At 39.8% G+C, this 24,874-nt stretch overlaps 1 protein-coding gene across 3 annotated transcripts; it reads right to left on the reverse strand.

Annotated features, from left to right (window-relative positions):
• pcx (pecanex) lies at positions 1–24,813 on the reverse strand. Of its 3 annotated transcripts, none has more exons than XM_022833364.2 (33): positions 24,436–24,813; positions 21,179–21,364; positions 20,150–20,334; positions 18,753–18,913; positions 18,399–18,632; positions 17,871–18,231; positions 17,054–17,284; positions 15,590–16,303; positions 14,742–15,217; positions 14,194–14,489; positions 13,572–13,960; positions 13,156–13,360; positions 12,770–12,892; positions 12,296–12,426; positions 11,979–12,127; positions 11,539–11,741; positions 10,853–11,311; positions 10,559–10,723; positions 10,159–10,237; positions 9,856–9,991; positions 9,087–9,288; positions 8,777–8,887; positions 8,473–8,579; positions 7,926–8,203; positions 7,347–7,489; positions 7,042–7,110; positions 6,659–6,886; positions 6,076–6,351; positions 5,654–5,926; positions 3,948–4,095; positions 3,478–3,720; positions 3,033–3,377; positions 1–2,817 (listed from the first exon to the last, which is right to left on the reverse strand). In XM_022833364.2, the coding sequence occupies exons 2-33, from the start codon at positions 21,329–21,331 to the stop codon at positions 2,417–2,419; spliced, it is 7,674 nt and encodes a 2,557-aa protein (XP_022689099.1). In that variant the 5' UTR covers positions 21,332–21,364; positions 24,436–24,813; the 3' UTR covers positions 1–2,416. The 3 variants fall into 3 exon arrangements, with proteins under 3 accessions (XP_022689099.1, XP_022689096.1, XP_086824506.1); XM_022833361.2 differs by having other exon boundaries at positions 23,909–24,813; XM_086968380.1 differs by lacking the exon at positions 24,436–24,813 and having other exon boundaries at positions 21,179–21,623.
• Positions 24,814–24,874: the final 61 nt, after the last annotated feature.

A 24,874-nucleotide genomic window follows, 5' to 3' on the forward strand; every position in this document is an offset into this window, starting at 1 on the left:
TCATCCATAAAGTCAAATGAACACTTTATTTTGATTATGAATCAATACAGACGAAGTTCCGACTGGGTGAAATTGGTTCAGATGCCCCACTATCTTCCTAGGCCTAAATATTTGGTTTGGCGCGCAGAACTTGACAGCCGAGGCGCATCTCAATTGGCTGATCGTTTTTCTAGAATAATTCGCTTCTCTAATAGATACAGAATATTGAAATGAGTATTGCAAGTGCATAAATATAAAGATATACATCTTAAAATATTTACCGTAGGTATTTGAAAATTGCTTTTGAAACGATCAAGTATAATTGGCTACAAATAGGCTAGATTACAAACAAACTGATCATGTATACTATCAAGGAAGATCTACTTTATTTTGCCTTTCAAGGTTTTAGGCAAAATTTTTAAACATGTTCATCGACCATCTTCGGCAGGTTTGTCTGCCTACGGAAATTTAGCCGCCCAATGGGCTGGCGTTCGTGTAAAATTTGCAAGCTAGTACTACGACTCAGAGCGAATACCAGTGTCGGTCTCATATAGTTTACATACGGAAATACACTAAATTCGGAATAAAAAATTTATTTGGGAAAAAGGCACAACCTACTTTTCACATACATCCTTTGTTTATTAATACGACTGCTCACGTAAGCATATTGCTTCACACGCAAGCTATCAATGCCACCCACAAATCCCTTGATAATCAACTTTTTTAATACAAAGACCGGTGAAATTTAATCAGATTTCTATTTACAGAGTATGTACAATAGATTTAATATTTTGGCAACATACCTCTGTAGATATTTGTATATGCATGTAGTTGCAGAACGGATCTAACTTGCTTTCGTTAATAATAATAATAATAATTAAATACTGTCTGCCCAGTGAAGCTTACTGAAAATTTCAGCTTGAACTATTATTCTTCACAATTCACAAACGCACCCTCTTTCTTCGGAAGGATCTACGCCACCATTTCTAGCTTAGGTCAACATTTTGTCTTTCTACATATAGGCTATTAGATTATGGTAGCTTTTTACAAAGATATATCCATGTATTCACTTTCATTATTCCTTAGGTTTTTGTCAAATATATGTTGAATCGTTGAGCTCTTACTACTTTACATTCTTCTCATTCTAAATTCTACATTCTGCTTCTGGGCCATTTTTATATGCCCTCGTCGAGTTTCGTGTTTCGCCCCTATCATTCCGACTTCACCCACTTAGGTTTGCAGTATTTATGAAAATTATCGCTATGTCCGCGACATTAACATTTTATAATTTGTGCAGCTGGACATTATTAATATTCATACAGTTAAATAATGTCGAAACAATCTCACTCACTGTATGGACGATTTACTTTGTCTATATGATGCACTTCAAAATCCGCGTCCCCTATATATTATACACCCACCTCATTAGCTTAAAAGCAATCTGTTACTAAAGAAAACAGAGTAGCTCCATCTTCTTCTCGGTAACCCATATTAACTGATCGAGTTGGGGTTGTTTAAAATAAATCAGCTTCGGTAAAACAACTCGATTAACTTTTTGACAGTTCTATAAGTATGCTAAGCAATATCTAGTTATGAATTAAATACAATTACCCATTTAGATCTGTGGCAGCAAACTTACTGGATAGAAGATTGATGGGTGTTATCCGCGGTTAAAATTATACTGTGAGGTTTTGTAGCCATAAACTGTTAGTTTTTCCACATTCAACCACTACTTGAAGTTATTCAGAATCCTACACGATCTAAACTGATTATATGTATACAAGATTGACAAATTATTATCACTACTCGAAGTTTTTTTTGTGGCACAGTTAACAGTTAACAATATTTAAGATGAGTCAATCAATTTATCGCGTTGTTGCATCGTCGTTACTCAGGTTTTTGCTCGCGCCACTGCCGCTATTCTGACGGCATTTGCCTAAAACGTATTGTCATGAGAACGAAAACAACAAGTAAGTGGGGTTTATTGGTAGATTGCCTAAATCGCCTATACTCTCTTTTAATAATGAGGTGACAACTAGTTTTATCCATGGCCAATACAATGGGAAGAAATCGGCGAAAATCAGCACCACTCCGGCTCGGGCAAATTGTCCATGCTGTTCTTTTTGTTGCTATACGACTTTTGGCGCCAAACACATTCTTGGCTATACTGATGATTTAAAGCGAATTGTCGTCCACGTGGTGAGCTGCATTGAACTGTGGTGGCACAGCTATGCCTGCGAGCGCCTTCGCCACGCTTCTCTAACGGAGTGGAAGGACCTTCCGTAAGCGAAACGAAGCTGACGAGGCTCATCAGCGGATGCTCTACCAACCCCTGGCCAGTGGTCTCATGCCCATTGGTTTGGCTATTACCACTGATGCTTTTGATTGCATTTAATGATAACGACGCCACGCTTTGCGAAGCGGGTCTGGTCCTCTGCTACAACACTGTTGTTTCCGTACAGTTGCCAGTACCGCCGCTGTTTGACGTAGCTATGGGGGCACTAGCAGCTGCGGCCGATGCAACACTTGCAGACCCTATGGAAACGCCTGAGATGCTGCATGGAGGTGACGTGGTCGTCGTGGTTATCATCGTTGTCGTGACTCCTGTTGAAGCTGTTGTGGCGGATGCGGGTGCTGTTACTGTAGTCACAGTCGCTGTGACGGTTACAGGTGTAACAGGCAAGGTATGATGAGGGGCCGAAGCAGGGGCTGGAACCAACTGTCCGGTTTGCGGATCCCACGTTCCGAAGACGGTGCTTCGGGAACCGGCACTTTCGCCGATCACAAATGGCGTTTCACCGAATGGCCTCATAGAGACCACGGTGACGTTTGTTGGACCTGCACAAGGAATAAATGGTAAAATGAAGAATACGCGCATAAGCATTAGTGACCTATTTGAGTCGTTCGGCGTACCACGTAAATTTCTTTTTGTCTTAAGGAAGCCGCAATAGGCCATAATTTGTTAGAAGACCTCAGAAGCAATCAATACAAGTTCAAGCCCGTAACCTTCATAAAGACAGCAGCATAACTAGTATAGTTTCGGTTGTACTAACCCGGTTTAGTGAGCGATGACAAGGTAAGGTTACCGAGCGAGGTTCGAACGTACGATGCAGAATTCGTGCCGAGACTGCTGGCACCTGCGCCCACTAGAGCAGTGCTTGTTCCAATAGTTGATGATGAGACTGACGCGGTGCGACCTCCACCACCACTTAAAGCCAGACCTGACAACGCAGCCGATGCGCATCCTAAATCTGGTGGATTTGTTAGATGAGACCCTGATGAATGACTGCGGCGCGGAGGTACATTTATTTGGGAGTTACCAACCTGTCCCCCAGCAGCCCCCAATGCAGGACCGCCAACAGCGGACATTGAAACGCCTCCTACGCAGCTTGGGTCCACTATAAAATCAAAGGAATGAAAAAAAGTTTTGTATCAACCAGAGATAAGAGGTGAAATTAATACAGAGTTGGCTGTATGACTGATGCAAGAGACACCCACCTCCTCTAGCAATACTTCCACTTAGGGACGCAGGGGCGGAATAGCCTCCGGGACAACCTTCATCCTGTCGCCCAGTGCCTCCGCTCGAGCAGCCTTCCCCACAACGAATCTTCAATCGAGAGAAAAAGTCGCACACGGACTGCCGGAATAAAGACAGAGATAACGCACCTCCAATTAACTGACACAGCTGGGTGGAGGTTTCAGCAAACGACGTTGTCAAAGGCGATACATAAATAGGATAGCCTGTAAGCAACCGCGGAACGTCATTACAGAATATTGGTAATTACCAACTATACTTCAAATACTTCTACAGGCAAAAATAATCCAGTACACGGTGAGCATTGTTTCAGAAGCTTAGGTAGTTTTTAATAAAAAAAAAATAATACTTTAGAAAAATGCAAGACAAACAAATTGAATGAAAGAATGGCAATATAAGGTGTTTCGCTCAAAAAACAGCTTTAGCTACTGACCGATCGGCTGGTCGCATGATGAATTTATGATGTTTCTTAATGCCTGTTTAGCGTTCTGAATCGAACCTCGTTCAGGGTTACGATTACGCAAGTAGACCAATTCTTGTTGCTGGCCCGCCCAAAGGCCTCGGACGCATTCACGATTTACCTACATTGTACCATTATAGAGCGAAACGTTAGGATTGGTTTATTAGTGAATCCGGTAGTGGCCCTATAGTTTTGCAAGTACGTCAATAACGTTATATTACTTGTGCGAGCTGTATTCATAATAATCCCCATAATTCGATGGGCAAGAGGCTTTTAGAAGGAAATTAATAGAACAAATTTTCGGGTCGATGCAAAAAACCTTATCGAATCTATTTGGAACAAGTAAAATTTACTTTTAAACAACGTTAGTGTGTACGAAATACACCTGTTAAATCATATCGAAGGCTATAAAGTGTCCTTAGTACGATAATTCCCAACCGATATAGTAAACAACGTATAGAGAGAATTCGTAATAAATTAGGATACATTGTTTACCCGTTGCTCAAAAAGGCTAATTTTTTCTAGAGCATGCGTTCACCATGCACAAGCCAAAAGGTTAATTTTTGAAGTATCAACAAGGACAATATATTGCCCAACATCTTTGCACCGGTAGAACCCTCAACAAAATTCAGAATCTCTTTGACTACTCGAAAGCGACAACTTGCCGCATTTTTTTATTATATAACTGAATTTGCCACCACTGAATAGACAGAAGCAGGTTTAAATATATCAGAATGCAAAAAAACATGAAGAAAAATCAACTTGGAAGCATCACAACTAGAACTGCAGAATGTACAAAGATGTATCGTCATACAAAAAAAAGTATGACGACCCAAATATTTTGACAATCACTTAGGGTTTTAAATCTAGCATAGTGCTGTATACAATGTCTCAACTGCCTACGAAGATCTTATATACAAATTTTATGCTGTCTGAGGACAATAAAGTCAGGAGACCTAACGGTATCATTTGCTGGGGAGATCTACCAAACGTGGAGTAAAGAATTATCTTCGATCTTTCAGAGAGTAAAAACTATTTACCATGGATCAAAAAGTCAATCGCAGATACAATCAGCGCTGTTCTATATCATGATCTAAGGAAAATTTTCCTTATAGATGTAACCAAATGTAGTTTTTAGCCGGTGTCCATGTCCCAATTATTCCGACCAAAGAAGTAGATATTAGGCGTCCTCCTTCATAGAAACCTATCCGTTACCAAAGATGTTTGCTTGGGTATTTTGAAGCTATAATGAAACCGAGAATAGCTTCTGTTTTGAATAGTAGACTATACGCTTTTCAGCAAAACAGAGCATCCGCTCATAGAAAAAGATTAGTAAAACAAATTGCATGTTAACATGTTCTGGAACAAACGGCCACCTTGCACTATGAACTGAAGTATGTTGGATTACTCTGTACCAGCTCAAACTGAAAAATCTTCGAAGCAAATCGTTGCTATATCGAACAGACAAGTCCGTTAGGCATGTATCCCTTGGCGCACGTCAAGATATATCTAAGTATCTGTAAATACAGTTTTTAACGAGCGCCATCTGTTCTGTTTCCCAAACGTTTTATATAGTTATTTAGGCATTTCTTCCAACACAGCCTTCCCGCACAAACTACTTTAATTCTAGAAATACAAACTATACCTGAATTTACGTACCGAAAGTATCAAACCCTCACCTTGATGACTCTGAAGTCAAGGAATCGTTTGTTCAGTGTAATAATCTTGTAGTCATCTGAATTCTCATCGGCCACGTGCCTTAAAGCAAGAAGTGACTGAACGCTCGACAGAACCGCGTTTCGCCAGGCAGGATCTGCTTCGTGCGATATTACTAATGTTGCTGTGTACTTTTCGATAGCGTCGAAAAGATCTTTTGACTTTTCAAGTCCCTCGGAAGACATAAAATGATCTTGATGAAGTTTGAATGCCATCCGTACAGCCGGAGCAACGACCTGTCGGACAAGGATAATGAGGGAGAATACGACGTTAAATGTCCACTGCCGTGGTAATCTTTGTAGTTTTGTGGTCTGTTATCTTAGATTATATCAAGTTGAGTATACGTCAAACATTATTATAAACAAATATTAGCTTAGCAACAGACCTTGTTGATGAGATCCATGTCATGAAAGACCCATTCATCTCGTACGCAGGCGATGCGGATATCTCCCTTGAAAAGAGCGTGCAGTCCGAACAGCAGATAATCGACAGACTGAAGGGTGTTATGTGAGGCGGAGCCAAGGGCACGTCGGGCCAAAACGCTTAATGCAAAGCAAAGCGATACCAACGGCGAGCATTTATCCGCGGCAATGGTGGATGCGAATGCAGGTTTAGTGCTTGCTACCCGTTGTAAACAATATTGAATCCATGTAAGGTACATCTGTCAAACAGCCAACCAATGTCGCAAAAGCAATTTTATATTTGAATGAAGTTAATGTATGATGTGACGATGATATTAATATTTCTGCCTCTCAATATAACCAATGAACGTTGCGATTCGTATTATCGACTCGCTGTATGCTAAGCCAACTGTTTTACGGAATAGTGAATACCCTTCAATCTAAGATCAAGCTCCCATTCTGTTTGTGCTTATCCAGTCCAGCATGTATAGATACGTCAACAATAAGCATTTTCAAAAGTGAACTATTACTGGAATAACATAGACACTGCTGATTTGACTGTCAGACCTTGCAGAAGCTGTTCCGCGAGATTCCTGTGACTCGACAGTCATAATCATCATCGTTGTTTACCGTGAAAACAGGATCAAGTTCGGCGTAATGTTTGTCCAGGGTAGGCATGAGAGCCTCAAGAATGCTTTGGTTCGAAAGCCACCCTTCCAGTTTTGTACTTGTTACAGCATAGAAAATCACAGCTTTGACATAGTACGTCATCAACGCACGGCGTAGTTCGAACACCTGGTGATAACAAAGAACGGCATCGAGCCCATTCATGATAATATCGCAATTGTTTGAATGGTATTATAATCAATACTTGAGCTGTTCGGTATATATTTGACAACGGAGGAAAGAGTAACCTATTCGCTTTTAAATGCATTCTCCAATACTTTTACCTGAAGTAGAGGAACGGCCGAGTTATCTGAAATGGAGTACCCCTCGAGAATGTATTTGGCGGCTGACACCTATAAATAGATATATGTATATGTATATATATCATGTTTCTCGTGTCTTTCACATAGAATTTAATAGCACCTGTGTACATTATGAATAGAAGAAAATGTACCTTATGCTCGGTTTCGAAATATGCATGGTTCCGGACATTATTCAAGTCATGAATTATTCAAGAAGGATTAGTAAACATGCGTAGTTTCATTAAGTTAACGTATAGAAGTATTGTATAAAAAAGTAGTAATCAAACCTCCCACGCGAGCCATCTCTGATTGAACGCGGCATTTGCTGAGAGCATTCCGGGTAAATGGCCGGGCTCACAGCAACAGCATCCAACATTGTCCCGCACTTCTTCCATCATAGCCTCTACTTCGCGCTGTTGACAGTATGTGCCTGTAGAAAAAAATTATATTTAGCCATTCTGGATGTTGATATTATTGTCTGTCGAAAACTCTTTGGCCTAATTAGTAAGAGAAGTAGCGGTAACTAACGGTCTACAAAAGAGTGTAGTAGTAATGTGTACCTTCTGGCTTCTGTTCACAGACAGTTAATAATTCTTTGATTTCTATTCGCAACGATGCCTGTGCTTTTGATAAAATGTTGATTTTTATTTTGTTGAAATAAGTGAGTCCTCTACAAAGCAAAGTTGTAGCCTATTGGATAGTATAAGAAATATGCTGAGTTCGCTTTAATTAATCTTTACTGGTAAAATTGGCCAGATTAAGAAAATGCATCACTTTTTAAATTAAAAACGCCTTTGCTTTTCTATATTGGACACTGGTTTCAATGGTTTCAATTGCCATCAAACAATTCCGTGTATGCTACTGACCTCTGAACTCCAGTCCACGCAGCTGAAATGTGACCAGTCCATTAGCAAGTTCTACAATGTGTACCAGACAGTTTAAGTTGTCAGAAGCTAGCACAAAACAGTCCCCCTGCGATACTGCACCCCATCTGCCAAGAGCTAAATCTCCATAAAGTGACTTCTGCAGAGAACGGGTCAGATGCTCATAGAAGATGGAATTTAGGTTATTGTCGTCCGAGCCACCAGGATTACGTTCCAACTGAGATGATAGCCGAGTGTTCGAGTGATCTACACGTTTTGTACTGAAATAGCAGTGCAAAGATGAGCACCATTACAAACAGATTCAGGCATTTAGTGTAAGTGAAAAAGGCCGTTTTATCTGCATTTTTTTAGGAATGCTCAATTGGTCTGTCCATTATAGTTGCATAGCCATTAGAATTGTGGAAGCTGATAATTAAATCTCCCGTTATATTCCGTCATCGGTCATATAAGAGTCACGTAGTCAAATGTAGACTTGTTTATTTTAGGCTAGGTATGATAGAACTAGATTGAAAGAAAAATCTATACTAACTTGTAATCCCGCTCCCAGAATTTGATCGGCCTCACGTAACTCGTGAAGAAGATAGCACTGCCCAAAACTGGAGACAAAGGAGCTGATAACGCCGAAGAAACAATGGCCTGAAATCGTAACATAATTTAAAAAAAGGCAATTGTGAAGGTGCTCTCAGCGTATGTTACCTACAGAGAACGTCGTGGTTTCCTTCTTTATATAGACTTCCCTAGAAATACTGAATCGTGATAGCAGGAATAACATGGTTGTATATCAACACGTTATCACCAAAGGTTTTACATTCTGTCTGGAGTCGACCTGTTACCTGAATAAAAAGCATAGCTGAATGTGGCACTGAGAATGGTTGGGCAAAGGCATGAAATGCCGAACCCCATGTGATCTGCCAAGGGGCTATATATGTGATCACGAATCGTAACTGGAAAGATAATGCAAAAATAGATTAAAACTACTTCCCCTTATCGAAACCGATACAAACGATAGCGTATATAACAAATAGTTAGAAAACATAACAGGTTTACTCGTACATTTTACTACGTTGCTACATGGTTCTGTCAAGAAATTTTATTCGTCATCAGCACATATTTGGCAATTTTTATGGAAAATCGCAGTAATACCTTTAACAGCAGTTCGTACAGTTTGTTGGTGGCTAGAAGCATAACATATAAATTAACAAGGATCGGCTCCCTGTATTTTCCCTGAAAGTCGAATCTGAAGATAAGCAGTGTGAAGGCTAGCGCCACGAAGTGCCATGAGGCATCAGTGAACGCCCCTCGAAGACAGCGCATTGAGCATACGACCAATACCATACTCCCAATACTAAATAAACAAACCAAGGGAACAAGAACGATGTTATCACCATCATTTGAAGTGTTTAACACACTTTGCTTAAGTGAATATGCAGTAGAGTTTACAGGTCCACAGTCTTTCAATTTGCTTGTCATCCTTAGTTTCGACCTTGCCTTAATAAGTAAGATATTCTATTTGTTCTCCGAGGTGGAAACTAATATTTGTAATTATTAATATTTATAATAGGGTTAATCGATTAAAATACTCGTAAATGGTAAATACACTTTTTATGACAAAAGGTCATCAAGTTTCCAGCAACTGCTCGCATAAAATCTCACAACTGTTGTTTGAAATATATAATAAGGAAGTTGCATTTTTGAGGAAGAAATACAAACTTAAATCAGTTCACAATTAGCTGATTGGTATCACTGATATTCTTAATGGTCAACGCGTCTCAGCTGCGGCATCCTTTTTTTGAAATACGTATAGTACAGGCCCTATAACAAGCATTTTAAGGCATTATACGAACAACTGCATGAGTACCTGAACATCTTGAGATTGCAAAAATAACTTGATAATAAAATATGAAGTACTCACGGCAGACCGAACTGTTCAATCAGCGGCGCAAGCGAAACAGTCAAGGCGCTGAGCACCACCAAGGGATAAAGGGCATTCTTCTCAATGAACCACATAATCACTTGAACACGCTCGAACCACATTACGTGTGCTGGCTCTGTATAAGTAATTCAGTTTTTCCATGAAATGAAGCAAAAAGTGGTAAACATAATTTAGCCCTACATACGCCACAAATAAGAATAGTGCTGTAAAAATTGTTCGTTCAGTCTCATTTACAGACGCGCCTTCACCCTTCGAATAGCTATAAGCTGGATGGGATCTTACCGGTACTTTCGTACATATTGTGTTCCCGCGACTTAAGAAATGGTGCAGCACAACAAAGCCACGGTAGATGTTTTCGTGCCTGTCAATCAAACATGTTCACAACAATATATGTATATATATATATATATATATATATATAATGTTAAGTTCAAAAACCATATAAACAGCAATTTTGCAACAAAATCTTTGATTATCGATCTTATTTTAAAGTAGACAAACATATAGTAATAAATTCAGAAACTATTACAATTATTCTGCTTATATCTGTCGGACTGTCTATAAAGGTACAGGCTCTTTTAGTAGAGCGAATTCAAAAGAACGAATGTTGTTGCCTATTTACGTCAGTAACTAGACGTATATTAGAGAACGAATGCTGACGTTTACGCAAACTGCGTATCACCTGTGGCAATAGATAATGAAGAATGAAGCCCCAAATCAGAGCCAAAAAATGAAGTCCTCGCGCAAGGTACGGCTGTAGCACTGTGAACATCGTTGACACGTGGAGAGCGAATACAAACACAGATAGTAAAGCTACTTGAATTGCGTCCGTTTTCAGACGAGCCAGCTGGAAAATTATTATTTCGGAAAAGGCAATGAACAAGAGAACGTCAGAAAACCTTGATAAAATCAACATCTTTTTATTTCATAGTCTTTACATACATTTTTGTTGCTTTCCAACCCAACTATTACTAACCACTGTGTCCCTCATTTGCTGGGGAAGCGGATCGACAAATTCATGGTGTTTCCAAGCTTCCGTTGCTTCGGTTGCAGTGGCCACACCCTCAGAGGTTCCTGCAGTTGTACTGATAGTTCCGCCAGCGGACACTGTTATGCCTGGTTCATCAGGTTGTGCTGTCGTTATTATGGCATTCCCGGAACGGAGGTCGTTGTCACCGGCCACAATTATTTCTGCAGATCTACCATTTCCATTATTTTCCTGTTGTTTAGCACTGGATGAGTCTATAGCTGGTGCATTACTCCGCCTCTTTGGTCTGTTCGATGTAGTCGATTTTTCTGTTCTTCGGAGCGCGCCTGTGATGAGCCGTGCTAACACGGTCGGGTCACTCTGACTTCGCGATAGGTGATATGATGTCGTGACGAGAAGTCCGCAGAACACGGAGAACGCGATATTATTTGCTGGATTTTGATTATCCTGGAACATTATTGACGCCGATAAAATTGTAAAACTGTGAAAACCAATATAGATGTTCTTTTTTTCTTCAGCAGGTTTAAAGTAATCTGTCCTGTAATGGCCTAATGTATGGTATGCTGTTCTTAAATCAATTCGTTTCGAATAGGTTGCAGTTAGAGTAAATACGTGTATCCCCGTCGATGCGGGAATTAGTCGAAAATTCGCCAAGTTTCTATTAAGAAACAGACCAGCAGTGAAGTGTAACATAGGCCAAAGAGTATTCCAGTTAACGCGAGGCTTCTGCTGAGGCAGTACACGGCAGACACAGGACCTGTAGTTGCAGCACCACCAAATATATGCATGTCAATCTGTTCGCAGAGGTATGTTACAAATGTGTTTACTTGTGGCAGAAGACCCACGCTAAATAGCACCGGAAAACTTAACACGAATACTGAAAGAAAAATATACACCAAAAATAAGTATTCACCAGTATATATTTTTTTGTAATTGTCTATATTAGGAGTTATGTGAGAAGGTGCCAAGTAAGAAACGAAAATGATTTTCAGACAATGTGATCATATTACCGAAATAATCGTCAAAAGATGTCTGAAATACAAATACATAATGCGCTCTTTATTATGTATGATAGGCTCTTCTGTTCGCCCTGCTAGATTAGACATAAACTTACTAATGAGAAAGTTCTTTAGTGCGGCCACGCCTCCTGGTGTAAAAAGGCGCCAGTTGTAGACAGCTATATTCGGGTAAGGGATATTCGCTTCCAAAATCCGCTGACTGGTTAGTAATGCTGTGCAGCACAAACAAAAGTACACCGGGCGACTGGAAGTAAGGATTTTAAAGGACGTAACATTAATATCTGTACATTTATGAAAAATCAGAATTAAGCATTTCGATTTCCTTACAGCTTACAACATGTATTTTAGTAGTTGTAGTAATTCGCTACTGTGGGTAAGACCTAAATATCTTCAGCCACTAAATCCGCTGTACCTGTACAATACTAGATGATTATAACCGTGCGTTGGTGATGCAGCATCAGGCTGAACACTTTTGAGAAGGCTGTACTGACAGGATGCCATCACGAAGCAGAACGCGATTGAACTCAGCTCTACGAAAAGGCCCTAAAACAGTTGGAAATCAAACGGTAATAAGAAATTTGGACCGTATTAGAAGAAGCATTGCCTTCTAAGTTAATATGCATAAAATGAGGTATCCAAAATGAACGTTTTCAAGGGTCAACAGTCACACGCCCCTTCAACCAAAGCATGTACAGTCCGCAGGACCTGCTTGTGTGAGAGCATTTAACACAGCTAATAGCAACGGGTATATCTGTGCTACTACAACACTGGCGTAGTATCTAAATCAAAACCTTATATGTATTAAGCGCTGGAAAAGATATCAGCTTTTCAAACGGCACTTCTTTTATGATAAAGGGAAGTTACTTTCTCTATGAAATCACAATACCTTTTGTAAGCACAGCGCACCGAGAAGAGCGACTAAAACAGCGAGAGTGACTGAAGCAAAGTTTTCCAACAGGGTTATATTTCTATCGAGGACGGCGAGAAGTGTCAAGCGGTCAAAGGAAACCTGTGAGGAACGAGACAGCAAAAAGGCTAACGGTTATACAATGAAAACGTCAAGGCACGTCTGATGCTTTTGCCACAGAAAGTACGCACATGATTCAAGTGTGTCCTTGAATCCTATGAGCGAGCTTAACATCGCTGCGATGCAATATTTAAACCCTGGCAGACGAAATATTAATAGTTCTGGCTATTATTTTAGTAAAGTAGACGCAAGCGTGCTCCTCGATTACTTATACGTATAAACAGACAAGGTTCAATGCAACTCACCTTTACTCTTAACCCTTTAGACCACGGTAATATGTGGAACAGGTAGTATTGACGCGGTCTAGGCGGTGCGGGATCTAAAACACTTGGTTGATCGAGGCCTCCCGAAGGATGAGACAGAATTCCTCGAGGATTTAAGAATGACAAAGATGCCCCTCCGACGGTGACACCATCTCCACTAAACTGGAAACGGCTACTTCGGAATAACCTGAATTGTATGATAGTAAATAAATAAACAAAAAAAAACATGCAACTGTACTATCTAGTGTCGTGTCCTTTCTGCGTAAGAAACTAACTATATTTTTCCGCGTTATCTAACAGACATATTTGGATGACATTTTATGTGAAAACGTGATATTATAGCTACACCAGCGAACCACATAGGGCTTATATTTCCTCACTCTGCAATTTCTCCTTACCCTGGATTTGCCGGCATATGTGGCTGTAAAACGTAGAAATAATCGTTTGTTTGTTGTTGATGATTGCCCTGAGACGTGTGTGGCTGGCGGTGTCTCGATGTGGAACTTCCATCAAACGAACTAGGAATTACTTGTTGACGTCGGCCTGCTAGGGGATCAAGGGAATGCGAAACGCCTACCAAAGCGGAGTTTCCCAAGGGACAAATCGATCCTTCGGTAGAGTCCCCGGGAGTCCGATGTCCGCCGCCACTTAACGACGAAGGACCCCCTATGCCGCTTCCAGCCCCGGCAACCATCAGCGTAGCGCCCGATGAAGACGACGCCTGTGACACTGTGTCCCACGGTCGTCCTACACCACTCACACTGCCTCCTTCGACATCTCCTGGTAGCTAGATCAATAGAACGAAGTGATATTAAGATCGGTTTATTTTATAAGACATATGTAACTTTGAACAAATTCCATACTCAGTGACATTAGGGCTTCTATAACATTTATTTGTTATTAACAGAAGATACAAAGGACAACATATAGAACTTGTTGGATGACATCGATGACAATGGTAGCTCCATTTCAAACACATCTCGTCACAAGATCATGTCCTCAATTTATCAGATCACTTGCCTTCGTCTTTGGTGGTCTTAAATGCATATGCTTCTGTTGCTGATGCTGTTGCTGGTGGGTGACATACGTGCGTGGGGAAGAAGCCTTGCCACTTTCGTTAAAGGTGTAGGCCTGCCAATTGCCATCTTCGTCACGAAAACAATGAACTGCCCCAGGTGATGTGTCATCATGGCTACGTGCCAAGTGGGTACCCGGCGTAGACAGCATCGAAGCGAGTAAATATGATGGAGGCGACACGGAATCTCCTCCTGAAGTCACGTTTGATGGACCACCCCCGCCAGCCGTGTCTGGGGAACCTTCAAATCAGTTAAACTGGCTTTATGGTAGTGTAGTAATTATACAAGGCCTAACAAATATATTTACAAAATGCTTAAATTGTTCAGTACGGGCCTAGTCAATTCGAAATTAGAATACACGATGCGCCTTTGAAACGGACACAGTTGATCGTTTAGCATATAACTAAATCGGAAAGTTTAAGTTCATTGCGGTTGCTCTGAGAGCCACTCGGTCACGCTTAAATTGCTGGTCGTCAATATAGGTACACTTACCTATGGACTGCTGTTCGGGTGTGTCACTACTTTTTCCACCACCTACTGCACCACCTTCTGCTGATGACTTCCGACTTGTGGATGATCCTAAACTATCTGTAGGCTCTACTCTAGTAGATCGTCGGCCTGAGATGCCCCCTTCCTTCGCTACCATTGCACTCACAGTGCTTGTACCTTGAAGAGGTGATTGTACAACAGCTGTACCTCCACCATCTGACCAATCTCCCTCGCCCTCATCAGAGTCAGCCAATGTCCCAAGTGAGATCAGCTCCTGTTTAAGCTTCTGTAGATCTCTGCTTGATACTAAATCGTCTTTAGAAAGAATTTCGAGAAGACGCCGGCGGATTTGGCTGCGCTGCCACGCGTCGCCTCCGCCCCCAGAGGACCCCGATGGCTCCCGTGACTCCTGCGATCCTTGACGAGAAGCTGCGCTCTGCTTCAAGGATGGTGTACTCTCATCTGGTGAAGTTGATGAGCTGCAGTGAATGAAAGCCAGTCATTAATCTAGATTGCCGAGACTTCAGAAACTCCATTTTAAAAAAAGATGTTTATGAGCCTGAGCTCTATGATTAAAAATCATACTTTACAGGTAGCGTACAGGAAAGAGCTGCTAACATATGCGTTTGGGTAAATTAAGCCATAGCTTGAATAAGAAAACGATAGATTGCAACGCTTCGAAATATACATATAATGGTACATTAAAAATAGCTATTTTCTTTTGACGTCGATATGGTCTACATATATATTTTCACCAAATGTACGAAAAGCAAAAAGATATAGTATGTTCGTAAAGAAACAACGGTTTTGAGATACATTCTAATCACAAGGACGTAAACGCTCACACTTACCTAGAGCTTTGCACGTCGTCTTCTCGGGACGGAGTGGCGACAGGGTCACCGAATGACCATTCGAAGCTGCCTTCTTGAGCATCCCGTTGTAAATGACTACCCGAAACCAATCGTTGTCTTCTTGCATCCCCAGTTTCGTCAGCTGCACTGATTCCTACTGCCGTACCAGGTCTACTCACTTCCTTTCCATATTCGGTGTTACTAATATTATTGCTCTGTGTAGTTGTCCCGCTTTTTGGCGTCGAAGGGTTATAGATTACGGAGAAATTTGTGCTACTTCGCTCCGAGTGTGTTTCAGAACTGTCATCTGTCGTTGTCGTGTTCTGCTCGCTAGCGAATGGCTGCTGATCAAGTGGCACAGTATCCACCGACATTTGGTGATGATGAGAGGTATCTGAGGTTGTGCCATTAGGGGTTTGCTGCTGTTGCTGTTGACCCTGCTGCTGTGTTGGTGTCAAATGCACTACGTCAGGAGTGCCAAGGGTTCCGCTACGCCTCTTCCGGCGTTGTTTCTTCTTTTGGCGCTCAGCCGTCGCAGGACTTGAAAGACTCTGTTGTTTTTCTTTTCCTTTCTTCTTATGAGTTGTGTCAGGGCTTCCTTTCGACGTTTCCGTTAGAGTGATCGGACTTGGTATACCACTGCCGCCAGCACCAGCAGGATCATCCTCCTGGATAGTTTCTTCCGAGAGTCCCTTTCGAATGTAATCCATCGACCTAATTTTGTATCGAACAATAGTCGTGAGAAGAGAAAATGCCAACTAACAGGTAACATACCTCTCTACCAAGTAAGCCTTAGCAAAATATACTGTCCATCAGCGCAGATATACAGGTATGCCTCCAGAAATTCTCTCCGATATGAAACACTTGATTATATTCACAAAGCGAAATGTCTATTAAAGTCTTCGTCCTACTGACAGGAATAGACACAGGGGTTATGCATCGAAAATCTGAATCGGTATCAATTGGAATCGATTTTATTAAAAAATTCGGTTTGAAATAAGAATAGGATGTGAGCACAGTTGGATTTCCGAAAAAATTACCTTTATGAAACTTTATGCTCCAGGTATGCAGTGAAACGTTATGTAAGAATGTAACATATTTAATATGGTATTCAGTGTTAGTTTTCCAAAAACGTTGCTGGGCGCAGAATGTATGAGCGGTGTGAATTTCACAGAGGGTCCGCCAATTTGGGCCAGCGTACAACTCTGACTCAGAGTAGAAGATCGACAGACATTCTCAAACCTATTTTACCGTTTAGATGACGAACAGCAGATCCCATCTTAGTTACGTCTAACTTTTGTATCAAGTCAAAAAAGGAAAAATAAAAAGCTCATGTACACGCATGTAACTACTTGTTTAACAGATGTAAAGAAAGTGCTATATTCAAACTCGTACTATATTTTAAGCATTGAATAACATATAAATTAACTGTAATGTTTTTGTACTATTCTGTTATATATGTACCTTCTAGGAATTGCCCCCGGCGGCGGAGGCTGAGACGAGATAGCCTCGAGGGAAACCGGATGTGACGGAGGCTGGCCAGTCCTAACACCGCCTCCGGGGCTCCCTCCTACGCCAGGACCACCCGATGCTGAAGTCTCCATTTCTGAGTGAGCGCGCCGTACAGGTTGGCGTCCCTCGGTTCTCATACTGCCACCAGCTACGCCTGAACCAGCTGCAATCTGAGTACGCGCCCTAACGAATATTTGTATGTACGAAGAGTATTACTCGAATGTTCATTATATAGCTGTAGTAACACAAGCAAAGTTCGTAAAGAAAGAAAATAGTTGGTTGAAAGTTTTGCAAATTACATTCAAGAACAGAACCTTGAACTAATATGGAAATGCTCAAAAACTCGGTCAAATAAGGTCGAAACCTTTAAGGATAAACAAAGCCACAAAGAATGAATGAAGTATAAAAAAAGTCATGAAAATATATTTGAGACAATTCTATATGCTCCCTAAAAAAAGATTCTTCTATTTTTGCTTTTTGTCGGATTAAATAATGAATGTAAGATAAAACACTAAATGTGACAGAAATATTTTACGTTAAAAAACAATTTCAAATTGTAGTTTGAATTCCGAAAGATATTAAATAATTTTACTTATTAGTAACACATTCACAACTATTATGAGCAAATAAAGGCAGTTTTTACGGATCTTTTAAGCTTTACGTTAGTATTATCTCTTGAAGTTGTTGGCCAGTCTAATAATAATACTTTCTTTCCGCTTTGTCAAACGTATCACAGATTATAGTGGCGAAGGAGTCGCTTGTGACTCACCTTGCAACGCTCGGGTCCTGTGACATAAATCCAAGTTCGACACTGCCTGCCGTCAACGGTGACTTCATAAAAGGATCCGCCGAGGTAGCTTGAAGAGCAGGGCTAAAATGGCAGCCAAAGGCTCCGCCGTGATGTCCACCAATTCCGGCGACGACTCCGACACTAGCTGAAGGATTTGTTCCATTGCTATTAGTGCCTATTGAAGATGGCAACGCCTGTTGTTGGAGGCTGGTTGTTGACGATAAAGACGTTGTGGTATCCCCACTGAGCACAGCACTAGCCTGTGAGGGCTGCTCATCCATAACGCTGCCTGACATTCCGCCAGAAAGTGCAGAGACTACTCCGCATGTGCTCGCTGTATCTGTAGTTGTAGAAATCACAAATGCTATTTAGGTGCTATGATAAAGCAGTAATCTGATTACAACTCTCAAAATAGCAGTTCAGTTGAGATAACTATCTAAATCGATAGAAGAAGCATTCCTTATCTACAAGCACGAGCTGCAAATGTCGATATCCTGATTTACGTACCTGTATTCAGATGTAATTGCTGTTGATATTGCTGTACGAGAAGCAGTTTTCGATGACTGTCTGGGCTTAATGCGGATTTTTGGCTGAGATTACTACTGCGAACGCTCTGTGTTGAGATCCCGCATGCGCCACCGCCCACATTACTTCGTTCCGGCTCTCTTCGAACAGAAGAAGAACGTCGCGAGCCGACGGAGGACGCACCGGAACTTCCTCTGGCCAACTGAACTGCGAGGTCTAAGAATATACATAAATTATGTATTCTATATGTGTGGACCATCTATAGTAACCTATGCAACGCGTGTTTCAATTTACCGCCATAGCTTTCCTTTTTAGGTATCTTACATCAATACGTACCAAAGCTGTTGTTATCTCTTGTGTTGAGCGAGATGAATTCAATAGAATCCACTCGGGTGGTAAGATTTGCAAGAGAATTCCTTGACGAACATTGCACTGGAGGTGTTTCACCGTCTGGACGGGGCGCCAACAACTCTAGCTCGACCGCACGATCGCGGGAACTGCACAACGAAATTGAACCAAATAAATTCACTTTTTACATATATCACAGCGGTTGCCAACCCATAAAGCTTTTTCTAAGTTAAGAAAAGCTTCTGTTGGAGTAATGTTTTTTATGGTCCAAAAAAGGTGAAGAAGAAAATCTTAGTCTAAAGAGCTGCGTGTCGCTCTGTGTATCGTAGACTTGAAATCAGCGGAAAATGAAAATCCGATGAAAATGATCGTTTATTTTTCTGGGATTTTCATTTTAATCTCATTCCTTCGATTATAATTAAAAAATGTTTACCATCTGGAGTTATTAAAATCCTTGATTTTTTTTCTTATTAGAAAGGCACAGCAGAATCCATAGAAGAGTCTTTAATTTTTACAGCCGTTGCGTCTCATAATTTCACACAACAACCTAAAGCAAATGCATTAGACTAGCTTTTAGGCGATTTTGTGCATTTTTCTTACAATTTCTCGCTCGAAAGTACCTGTTGTTTCATGTACGTACTTTATACTATCCATGAAGTATTACTGTAGGATTTCTGTCGATGTCAACACTTCAGTAAGAACATCACCACCTCCATGTTTGATTCAGTACACAATAATAGACAGATTTTGCCCATTTACTTCTAATAATAATTCTTAGACTCACTAAGTCGTGGGTATGACAACCGTTCAGTCTGTCATTTGTAATAGATTTCATAAATTCTTTGACACAAATTTTTCTTTGACATTAAAATTCTGCCTTTGATTCTTTTTTTAAATTTGTACCTAGATACGCGCTCATATATATTAGTCTTGTATATATATATATAGTAATAATAGCAATTTTAAATAGGTACACGCTTTTTTGCAAAATTTGCACACGATTAACTCCAGATGTGAGGAAACACTATTAAGACAACCAGTTTATCATTCATTATTCTATCACATATATAGTGATTCACTATACAGCACTATATATACAAGCATTGAAGTCGCTTAATAACAAAGGAAGGATAACAAAGAATAACAAAGAGATTGAGGGCACCTGTCTTTCACCACTTCCACGCAAACATTATTACTTTGTAATAGCATTGTCAATCATTACTTTTGAACCATAACCGAGCACCTAAATATTCACATTGAACAAATTCAAGTTTGCTTAATGAACTGACTACTAGCGGATTCCCTACTGTAAATGGTCGCATTGAGTTTGACTGATAACCTTATTGGCAGTTCTATAGTTTTCTGCAACTCATTAGTAAACTTACCCATGATGTGCGCCGTGGCCCCCGCCAGGGTGGCGATCTCCGTCAACCGATGGGGCCTCCTGCATGGCCTCTCCAGTGTCGAACAGCCGATGAAGTCGAAGATTTAGAACTTTCAATGAGGTAAATAGAACTGCGACTAATGCCACATACGCTGCCCATAACGCGAAGCCCATTGAAGATGCGAACTACAGACAGAGAATATTAGTGTCAACGAATTTCACCAATGTCGCTTTGAAAACACTTTTAACACTAGCATCTCTGAAGTTCGTCCTACTGACAGGAATAGACACAAAATTTACGCATCTAAATTTTGAATAGTTTCTTATTTATCATTTTAGATGCATTTCGTTAAGAAATTCAGTTTGAATTAACAATAGGATGTGGGCAGAGTTGGCTTTCGGAAAAAATTACCTTTATAAAACTTTATGCTCCAGGTATGCAGTGAAACGTTATATAAACATTTAATAGATTTAATATGATATTCAGTGTTAGTTGTCCAAAAACGTTACTAGGTGCAGAATGTACGAGCGGTGTGAATGTACGACTCTGACTCAAGTACAAGATCGACAGACATTCTCAAACATATTTTACTGTTTAGATGACGAGAAAAACATACCATATTTTTATCTCATATATATTAAACATATCATATAGTAAAGAAATTAAAAATAAAAAGCTCACATACACGCACGTAACTACTTTTTTAGATGATAAAAAGTTGACAACGAAAAAAATCTGTAGAAGAAACCCATTAGTCAACAAGTGCGTGCCTATAATAACGGCCAGTGTTGCTATAACACGAGGAAACGGCACCATTTAAAGATGTGTAAGTAAAAGAGATCTAATATATTTAAATGAACGCATGCGTACACACGAATATTATTTGTTCTTTGACTTAACTACACTTTTTGTGCACCATATGTTTACTCTGGGCGGACTTGACCAGCGACCGCTGGCTTTTTTCAGCCAGAGGTTTAACCGTTCAAGCAGCCATCGCGCTAACACACAAATACACACGAATATTATTACCATGTAAAGGCAAAACGGCAAAGCGATAAGAAGAAGCCAGAGATAGAGATGTAGCAGATTCGCTGCGTGGCCCTGGCGGGGGTCGAAGAACCATCCGCCTGTCAGAGAAGCCCATACACCCTGCCGAAGAATCTCCAAGAACTGCGAGCCCATTGTGTCTGATCAGAAGATGCCAGTACACTTCAACTAAAATAAAAGGAAGCATACGTTTAAATTATTGTTTTGATGATACTGTCTCATGAAAATACTTAACTGTTAACTCTTCTCTTGGGAAATATATGCACTAGGTGGAGGGTACTTCCACAATATGTGCAGATGTTTCTCTCGAATTACGATTGCCTTTATAGACTCAAGTACCTAACGGCCTAAAATGCGACAAGCCTAATTTAGATAAGTCGTCATAGCTGAAATGATATGTTCATTTTCACAGAATAAATGTAAGTTGAAATAAATCAAATTAAGAACAAAAAAATGCCTAGGTTTAATTGTAGTATCTAACTAAATACAGATTACTTTATTTTTGCATTGAACCACCAGCAATTTATATTATCGTTTCACATCAAACCATATCATAACCATTAGGTATATTAATGAATTTTTTATCGATTTGTTTAGTGCACGAACTTCAGGTCATCTAAAACAAACCTGGCCAGCGCTATGAAAATCGTGTCCTGGGTATGCGACTAGGAAAATGTGAATCAATATTCAGGAATGCTATAATATTTAGGAACGTTCTTTGTAAAGCAAAGAAAATAAAGCACAGACAGCTTAAGAGTTGTTTAACAGCCTCTTACATACCTAGTCCGCTAACTTAAAGCGACTTCCTGGTACCTTTACTTCTAAGTTTTTGAGTTCAATATACGTTCTTGTTCACAGTGAGCTAGATAGTTAATCGCATAATTTAATTACAATACCCAACGTTGATACTGCATTTCACCACTCTGTTGGGATAGACTTTCTTATGATCGTATTATATTTTAAGTCATAACACATCAGTAGCACTCGCTGTGGAATGCAAAACGTATAGGAATGATTTACGAAATTATTGTTGAGATCAGCCTCATCAGTTATGCGCTAAACAACGAAAAATATTAAAGCTATAGACTTTCTGGAGGCATACATTTTTTTCAGAGTTTTAGTTTGTGAGCACTGAGAATCCCAATTCTTTACATAATACGTTATAACATAGTGTCGTACGTAACGAATGAGATGCTTACGTGTCTTACTCACAAATACATTATTCTAGCAATATAAGCTTTTTTTAATAAACTAGTTTTTTGTTTATAATATTTACGATATAAGTATAGTAAGCAGAAATAAAAGAATGAACAACAAGGACACGGCATCTAGCTTTCTACATACACAAATATTCCAAATCGTAAGATTTCCTAAACATCGATTGCCGTGGTGTGGGATAGAGCTTAATCGTTAGTGTCTCCACAAGGTTAGCACTATTCACAAATAATTCACAACTGCAATTCTTAGGTTCATAAAATCGACAGTTTTGAACACTGTTTATAAAATTATGACTGACGACGCTAGGTTCTCAATTATATTTTTCACTTTTGATTTACGTATATCATATCGCTGCGAATTTGCCCCAAAAATTATCTAGATCAGTCCCAAAAGCAAAAGGATTTCAAAAAGCTTCAAACTTGACTAAGACAAAAGTTCGATTGCGACGCTCTAATCAGAAATTAATTAAGTCATTAAATCTATTTTCACCTAGCTTGTCGTGTTTGACAGATTCAACAGTCTAGGAGAAATTGTTAGAATGTCAAATTTTCGAATTCAAGGAGGCCACGCATGTTATTTTGTTGGAGTTATTGCATTAACTTCTGACAGCCCCCGTAGTTACCTTTCGTTAGTCTGTTTAACCGCTGCGGTATTTACAACGATATTCTATTAATTAAAATTTTTTGGTTCTAAAATATAAAATCCCATTATTAATCAAGAAATTCATGACTCGCTTTTGTTAATTAAAATGTTGGTTATGGTTTAAGGAAAAGATTGCAAAAAGTTGCTAATTTTAACTCAGATCGGCATAACCTACGCAATAAAGAAAACACTATACAATGGATTCAGCATGCATAATTTACGTACATGCCTGATAATACATGATGAAGATTACTACACACGTCCTAATAGTTATAATTTTAGCCCATTTATTGCGAATTTGTTCGATTTTGTCGTTTCTGCTCCCCAAGCCCTCGTTGTACAACACTACCTAATGGCTAATTCATCTTAATGAAAAATCGATATTACTCGACCTGTGAACTTATGTCTGTGCAGCTGTATGTTTGTTGTACCTTTATAAACTAAAATCCACATCGGATTCCTAACTTATTTGTTAAAAGATAAAAGAATGTACAATGGAGTCGAGGATTAAAGAAAGCAGCGTACAGTAACAGGCGATTAACCTCGGAATCGAAACAGTTTTAGGGTAAAAAAGATTATCTTTAAATAAAACAATGGTTGTCTCAATAATAGATCCATACGATTGCGATTACACGCCAACGTCCGGTTTCAAACGCAAGATCACATTGTCTTCCAAATACGTAACAAAGTTCATCCTACTCGCACTTCATATGTTGACTAACTCAGGCCATACTTTATTCTGTAATCTGTTGCTTAGTGAGCTTCTGCAGTTCACTTGCTTTAATATAGCTAAAACATTCCTACTTTGTTTGTCTTTTTCTTCTGCTGCTGTTGATGTTGTTTTGTTAATACCATTAAGACGGTGATCAGGTAAGCTTGCAATACGATAACGATTTCATTTCATTCACTGGGTACAACGATGACGACAGTGTGTTCACATTCGATCACATTTAACCGTTTAGTGTACATTTATCGTTTTAGAAGCTTACTATCTGGTAAATACAAAGAGAGGCAAAAGCTATTCCGATACTCTTCCACCGGCAGAAACCATTCGCTCCACCTTTTTTCCTAGATGACACTGATTTGTTACTATATGGTAATTAACAGGACGTCAATAGCAAAGCTAACACTTTTATATTAATGAGTACACTAAAAGCAGATTAGTGCGGTCGTTTCACGCGCTAATGTCACCGAGTAGCAATCCACAAATGAACATCGTCGTAATAAAATCCCCTTCTCACGTATATATCTATATGTGTATATATATACATATATATATCGTATTTACATATGTGAGCAGAATGTCTTTCAATATTGAATCGGGAACTTAGAATGGTCACGAATGAGCCTAATGTCTTTTAGTTTAGAAAACAACGTACGACAAACTGAGGTCCTATTTTTTGGACATATTTGTCCATCAAGGATTCCAACAACTACCACTCACTATATATCTCATTATACTCTTAACTGCTACAGTCGGCAGTTATTCTGTCTGTCTGTGCATGGATATGCGCTCTATGTGTGACGTTCGAATAATAAATAAGCAGAGATCATCGAAGGGTAGTGTAGATTAACAATTCTACTCGACGGAGCGACGCGCGGGCAGACGAAGCAGCATATCACGCTTGTATTAGATCAACGGTTGACGTGGAGAACAATGCAATATCTTTCCATTTTTTGCTGAGGTTGATGAACTGCAAAGTACTATTGCTTATATTTTTCTGGACCATGTGAAAGACCTTAGCAAGTTTATGAAACTGCATGCGCATAGCACCGGTAAGCGATAGAAGTCCCATTTGATACACTTTGTCCGAACCA

The sequence above is a fragment of the Varroa jacobsoni genome, unplaced genomic scaffold (assembly GCF_002532875.2).
Source record: "Varroa jacobsoni isolate VJ856 unplaced genomic scaffold, vjacob_1.0 scaffold_450, whole genome shotgun sequence".
Taxonomy (NCBI): Eukaryota; Metazoa; Arthropoda; class Arachnida; order Mesostigmata; family Varroidae; genus Varroa; species Varroa jacobsoni.